Genomic DNA, 7,500 nt, shown 5'->3' on the forward strand with positions numbered 1-7,500 from the left:
GGTGTGTGTGTGTGTGTGAGTGAGAGTGTACTCCTCACTGTGGTTTGTGTGTGTGTGTGTGTGTGTGTGTGAGAGAGTGTACTCCTCACTGTGGTTTGTGTCTCACAGCCCTTGGCCCCCACCTTCCTGTCCATGGACGTTGACGGACGCATCATCCGCACCGACTCCTTCTCCAAGATCCTGTCGTCCGGGTGAGCACTCCAGGGGGTTGTCAGGGTGACCGTGTGATGGGGATTAGTCACTAAGGCTGCTCCAGCTGAAGCGGATGGCACGCAGAGAGGAGGGGAGGGGGGGGGGGCAAAAAAGACACGATTTAGAAAAGAATCGAGGAAAAACAAACATTATTTCAGACCCACTGACTACTAAATATAAACATTTTGTTATTATTCAACTCCCCCAGAATGCATCATCATGTAGGTGTGTGTTCCCCGTCATCCATACATCTTTGTTTACGCCCCTTACACTGATACACTGGGGTCCCACGCTGGCTGAATGATGACTCTGTTGCCATGGCGCTTTCCTTCCTGTAACAGTGCACGTGCGTGCTCCTCGTGCACTAGCGTAGGTGTCAGGAGTCACGGCCCACCAGTTTCATTTGTGTTCCCTCAGGACCTAATTGAATTAGCAGGGTTTCGCTCCCTGCACCGACGCAGGTGTGTGTGGTGTGTGTGTGTGTGTGTGTGTGTGTGTGTGTGTGTGTGTGTGTGTGTGTGTGTGTGTGTGTGTGTGTGTGTTGTGTGTGTGTGTGTGTGTGAGTGAGAGTGTACTCAGACCTTAGTGATCCTGTTTTTCCAGTTGCTCCCAATGGGAGTGGTGTGTGTGTTGTGTGGGTGGGTAGGTGTGCACACACACACACACATACACACAAACATTAATGGTGCATACAGGTGCAGTTTTTTTTGCCATTGTTTAAACATTTTATTAATGATCAAAGTAAAGGAATGGCCACAGTGCATTTTACATTAGCCTAGGTCAAGTTAATGTTTAAGTGTGTGTGAGAGAGCGTGAGGGTGTATGAGAGAGAGACACCGAGAGAGAGGAAAACAAATGGAAAGAGAGAGAGAGAGAGAGACACCTGTCTTTGCATGCATCCTGGGGCCATTTCTCCAAGCAGAAGCGTGTCCCCTGAGGACAGACGGTCCCTCGTCTCTAATGAACAGATTCTCTTCCTCCTCGCTCTCTCATGCTTTATTCATGCTGTTGTTTTAGGTCTGCTCCGTCCTAAAAGTAGACGCTTGAGTAGTTGTGTGTGTGTCTGTGTGTGGTGTGTGTGTGTGTGTGTTGTGTGTGTGTGTGTGTGTGTGTGTGTGTGTGTGTAGATTGAGGATAGGGTTCGTCACAGGGCCGAAGCCATTGGTTGACCGAGTGGTTCTCCATATCCAGGCCTCCACCATGCACACCAGCACCTTCACACAGGTGAGTCATGAGTCATCTCATCGCCCACATGACTCTCCACTCGTCCTCCCTCTTTCCCTATCTGTCTCTCAATTTCAATTTCAATGGCTTTATTGGCATGAATGTATGGTACACTGTTGCCAAAGCACTTAAACAATAAGAACAATAATAATAACAACAATAATAACAACAATGGTAATACAGGAACAGATAAGTTAATTAAATAATAAAATAATAAATAAAAATACATAAAATAAAAATGCTTAAATAAAAAACATTACAATTATAATAATTACGTAAAGAAAAAACATAGACAGATAAGAATAGATACAAAAAAAAACACTATGAGTTCAGGCCTATGTTTATTGGTGGTATGGCCTGCTCTCGGAGGATGTGGCAGGACTGCACATATTCGGAGGCTAAAATGTTACAGGTCTCTATTTCCCCCAGGAGGAATGGTAGTTTTTGTTGGTTCGTTAGGTTTATGAAACCTGGGTGGATGTATTCAAATTGTTTGTAATATGCACTTCTTATATTGTGGTATTTTGTACATTCCGTCAGAAAATGAGGCTCATTTTCGACAGCGTTAATATTGCAGTGGACGCATAGTCTCCCTTCGGGAGCCACCCAGCATTGTCTGTGTCGCCCCTTTTCTACTGCAAGACTATGGTCGCTGAGCCTGTACTTTGTTAATAGAATTCTTTGTTTATAATTTTTTATTTGGATTAAGTATGGTGCCAATTTGCAGTCCTTTTTTAATGTTCTGTATACATTAGCTTGCTGGATTCTTCATTTGATTCTTCCAGCAGTTAGTGTAATTTTCTATACAGCTTTCTTTAACTGTTTTAGTTTTGAGGCAATGCTTAAGTCTTCTTGCTGAGCCCATGTTTTTGGACAAGGTAGTGAAGGGGTCTCTCTCTGGGTGTCCATCCCTCAGTTGGGCAGCAGTGTGGTGTGCCTGTCTGGTTTGCTTATTTGCAGATGGTTCCAGAATTTTGCTGCTCTCTTTTGTATGTCTAGAAGGAGTGGGTATCTTCCCAACTCTGCTCTAACACGCTATGTAGGGCAACTCCTGTTTACACCCAGTATATTTTTGCAGAAATTCCAAGTGGAATAGTTCGGGGTGGCTTTTGTCCCATGTGTCAATTTATTTTTAAATTTAGTTCCCCAAACTTCACTCCCATACAGTAATATTGGTTTCAGTATTGAATCAAAAAGTTTTAGCAGAGTTTTAATGGGGGGGTTATATCTTAGTAGTGATTTCCTGAGCATGTAATAGGTTTTTCTTGCCTTTTCCGTAGATCTGTTATTGCTCCATCAAAAAGTCCAGTTGAAGAATCGTTAGTCCTAAATAACAATATTTTTTTAACTTGTTCCAGTTTTCTTCGCCAATTGTGAAGCTGTAATAATTATTGTGTTTGGGAATGGTCTTTTTGGAATACAATGATTTGGATTTATCCAGGTTAATTGGAAGGGCCCATGTATACGTATTCGTTGATAATATTCAGACTTTCCTGAGCGCCTCTGGACTCGGGAGAGTAGGAGGAGATCATCGGCAAAAAGCAGGCATTTAATTTCTTTATTTAGAGTTTAAGACCTGGGGACGAAGATCTTTCAATTTTTGTGGCCAAATCATTAATATATATATTGAATAAGGTTGGACTTAAGCAACAGCCTTGTCGAACTCCTTTTGTCTGATCAAAATAATCTGTTAGTCTGTTGTGAAATTTTGACACAGCATCTATTGTTTTATACATATCTTTAATGATGTCATACGTTTTGCCTCCAATTCACTATCAATTAATTTCAACATAAGTCCATCGTGCCATACTGAGTCGAAAGCTTTGCTAAAGTCAATAAAGCAGCCAAATATTTTACCCTTTTTTAACATTTTGTACGTGTTCCTCTATGAGTGTGTGCAAAGTGTATACATGGTCGGTTTGTCTCTGTTGTTTTGAGAAAAGCCAATCTGGATGAATTTATTATATTGTTGTTCTGGATACATTTTTGAATTCTATTGGTCAGGATGCCACAGAATACTTTCCCTAAATGCTGCCTTGTGAGATGCCTCTATAATTATTAGGATTAAGTTTGTCACCTTTTTATGGATTGGATGATGTGGCTCACCTTCCATTGTTCTGGAAAATGGCCTGAAGACAGGATTAAATGAATAATTTTAACGTGGCCTCTCTTAATTTAGGTGTGCTGTGTTTTAGCATTTGGTTGTACACTCCATCTATGCCACATGATTTTGTTCTTGAGGATTTAATTTTGAGTTCAATTCTGATAATTTTATAGTGGAATCTAATTGATTTAAGCCTGTCCTTTTGTGTCTCTTCAAGTTTTCTTAACTGAGATTCTAAGGTTTTTTGTTTAGAATTTAGGTTATCTTTTTTGTACAATTTTCAAAATGTTCTGTCCATTTTCTTCCATCAACTAATGGATGACTTCTTCTTTTCTTGTTTTGTCAAAGTTATTCCAGTGTCCCAGAAGGAGTTATGATCTAATGCGTCCTCCATTCTTTGAGTTGGGCATTCATGTGGTCATTTTTTTTGTGTCTTAGAAGCGATTTGTATTTCTGAAAGGGTGTTAAGATATTGTGTTCGAATTTCTGATGTGCAGGATTTCTGTGTGTTATTGTTTGAACTTAATCTCAATTCTTTTCGCAATTTTTTACAGTCTTTGTCAACCATTTGTTTTTGTTTGAATTCTTGATTTTACTTTTTTTTTGGTAGTGCTGTGTTTGACTTTTTTAATGACCTTTTAGCTGCATTAAAAGTATTTCTGTAATTTTTTCGGCTGCTGAGTTGATGTCTCCCTGCTGTTTTCAAATTTGGTAAAAAGGAAGGAGTAAATCATATCTTCAACTTGGATGGAGTTTAGTTGCGTTATGTACTGTTCTAGGTTGTCATTATTCCATGCGTATTTTACAGGATGGGGTGTAAGGCTGGTGTTGTTTTTTGTTGAACTACGTTAGGGTTTTTCTTAAGGCTGATAGTAATATGGCTATGGTCTGACAAGGCAGCTGTGGCATCACCATGAATTGTTTATTTGGCTTGGGTCTAAATCAGATATTGCGTAGTCCACCACACTGCTTCCCAGGGATGAACAGTAGGTGAATTTGCCCAGAGAGTCTCCCCTTGTTCTGCCGTGACGATTACAGGCAAGGTCTTTGCAATTAGTAAAAGTCCTTGCCATGTTTATTGAGTATGTTATCGAAAGTATGTCTATATGTACTCACAATGGTGTTTTGTTGGAGTGTTTCTATATATTTTAGGCCAGCTGGGTAAATGAAATCTAAGTCGTTTCCGGTTCGAGCGTTTAGGTCTCCCATTAGGAGTATTTTCCCGATTGACTGAAACGCAATGATCTCTGATTTTAAGTTTTCAAATGTGCTTTCGGAGTAATATGGTGATTCGTAGGGAGGAATGTACAAGGCACATAAGTACGTGTCATGATCGGAGAAAGTGAGTTCTTTTGAGAGTTTGATCCATATATGTGATGGTCCCTTCCTCTCAATGTGAACATACTTTTTAATAGATTCTCTGAACCAAACTATAATTCCTCCTGAGCTCCTGCCACATTTAACATTGGTGTGTTTAATAGCGGGTATATATATTTCTCTGTAATTAGGTAGGGAATAGTGTTCCTGTCCATTTTTATTCCAAGTTTCAAGTGCTATCAATATGTCAGATTTATTTACAATATCTACAAAATCAACATTGCGAGTCTTATCTCCAAATAAGGAAGAATGTATTCCCTGAACATTATAGCAGGTAATTTTAAAAGATGTCATTACAACAATATTGTTTGCCAGAGTTAATGATGTTTCTCTACTCGGTACAATAATTAGACCTAATAACCCAAGTTTTAACATTTAACTAATTTAAGAGACTATCACATATAAGTCGCAGCATTGACCTTATCTGAGACAGATCTGTATCTCTATTAGATACAGCAGCAGCATAAGGAGGCCTATGTGCCTGGACTGAGCTCTGTCCATCTGGGATTATGGCACTATTCACTGAGCTTAGGCCTAACGTCTTTCTCTGTTCAATGCTGTGTCTTTAAGGGTTTTGGCAAACAGCTTCATTCCTTCTAGGTGGATGTGCACATTGTCATACAGATGGTTAACAGTAATGTTATTATGATGTGCAATCTTTACATTAGGTATTCCAGCACAGAAGGACAAAGTTTTGCATTAATTTGGTCTATGACACTTTTTGGTGTGTCACGTCTTGGGAGTAAAGAGGAAATAATTACCTTGGTGTCTGGGTATTTTTGAGTGGCAGATTTAACTATACCGATTAATGCTTCTGCCACATCAGTCTTTCTTGCACTGAAATCGTTTGTCCCTGTGTGGATGATTATGTGCGATGGGTTTTGGATGCCTTTTTGCAGTATATCTTGAGCTGCTTGTGTGGTTGGGCACCAAAGTTTCTTGGCGTGGCTCCTTGGGAAAAGGCGTTTTTGGTCTAGGTGGTTCCCATTGGAGTCACACAGGATGAAGATGTTGTTCGTTATTGCTGCAGGCTTCATTCCTTTTTGGCCATGGCTGATGTTCGATGAAGACGAGGCTGGACAGCAATGGCTGCTGCTTTGATGATGAAGGTGAGGTTGCAAGTCTTGAGGTGACGCTGGAGGTACAGGCACATCAACAGAGTTTCTTAGCTTTCTGTCCTTGCAGTTTAAGGGATATCCCCTAGGACCCTGTCTGTGCCGCTCTTTCATCAACAGCTCCTCCTCCTTCCGCTGCTCCTGGTTCCCCTCGTGCTGGCTGGCTTGAGGTGGTAGAGCTGGAGGGACAGGTACGTGGGCAGAGTCGGTGATATCGCCGGACAGGATGGTGGATTTGTCGGACAGCTCTCTGCTCCTGCGGTCCAAGGGCTGTCCCCAAGGACCCTGGCTGTGCCATTTCCTCCTCGACAGCTCCTCCTTCTTTTGCGGCTCTGGGTAGGCCTCCTGCTCGCTGGCTTGAGGTGGTAGAGCTGGAGGTACAGGCACGTGCGCAGACTCGGTGTTGCCATCAGATGGGATGGTATTTTTGTCTGATAATTCTCTGCTCCTGTAGTCCAGGGGATGTCCCCTAGCACCCGGTCTGTGCCACTCTCTCCTCAACAGCTCCTCTTTCAGAGTCCTCACCTCCTGCCGTAGCTCCTGGTTGGCCTCTTCCAGCTGCTTAACTGCCAGGCAAAGTTGTCCACCACATCCCATTGAGCTTGGGTGGCTCATTTGGCTCTGGATTGCAGCAAGTTTGTTGTTGGTTTCTTCTTTGAAGGTTATGTTAGTCCTGTTCAAGTTCAACCCAAGGTGTCTCTCAGTCCTTTTAGTAACGCGGGGGAGTCATAGGTCTTTAGGCATATGTCATTGGATATGACTGTTGGTGGGATCTTTGTTGTCTATTTTTGACTGTTGAGCTTGTCTCAGCTCCTGAAGAATTATCTGTGGTCTCTATTTCTGGATCCTTTTTTGTGTTTCAGAGTATTGCTTTTGATTTCTTTGAATTTCTCTGAAATTGGTGGTGGGAGGCTCCACTTCGGATCCTTGTACCATTACAGTCCCGTTGTTGATACAGGTTAACTGTAAGTTTGAAGTCCATAGCCCCTGGAGTGTAATTTGTCTTCCTTTACTTATTCCTGCCCTTCCCTCCACACATTTCCAAGCAGCAACAAGAGGGTGGTGTGCCATGTCCGTGGGATATTGTGGTGAAGAAAAGGAGGTTACACAGGACTTTGTTGTCGTCAGGTCCCTTGTAGTTCCGAGATAAGGACCTCTGGATATTTTTTCATAATGTCTCTTTCATGTTTTTTCTATCTTTAGCTGATTTTATATTAGCTGATAGGTAATTAGCAACTCATCTCATTTTTTGAAAAGATGCCTCTCCTCTTGTCTGGTTAACCTCCACTGCAGTATCCATTATGATGTCAATGAAGTGACAGTTAGGCTATACTACCAGCTATTAATTTTGCTTGATAGATCCTTTTAGTCTTTCTTTGATAGGTTAGATGTTTCCTAGGGTTCCTACCTTCTGAGTGTTCTTGTTCAGGTGGTCCCCTTGGACTTTCCAATTAGTTTGGCTGTACTTTGAGTATTTGAAACAACCAT

General features: G+C 41.6%; 1 protein-coding gene across 3 annotated transcripts in view; it reads left to right on the forward strand.

The window, feature by feature from the left end:
- aadat (aminoadipate aminotransferase) overlaps nt 1–7,500 on the forward strand; it is a 29,707-nt gene that overhangs the window by 10,422 nt on the left and 11,785 nt on the right. For all 3 annotated transcript variants that reach the window (XM_031584561.2, XM_031584560.2, XM_031584559.2), the window contains exons 8-9: nt 109–191; nt 1,320–1,416. In XM_031584561.2, the coding sequence (XP_031440421.1) occupies nt 109–191; nt 1,320–1,416 (180 nt within the window). The remainder of the gene's footprint in view (nt 1–108; nt 192–1,319; nt 1,417–7,500) is intronic.

Source organism: Clupea harengus, chromosome 18, assembly GCF_900700415.2.
Source record: "Clupea harengus chromosome 18, Ch_v2.0.2, whole genome shotgun sequence".
NCBI classification, from domain to species: Eukaryota; Metazoa; Chordata; class Actinopteri; order Clupeiformes; family Clupeidae; genus Clupea; species Clupea harengus.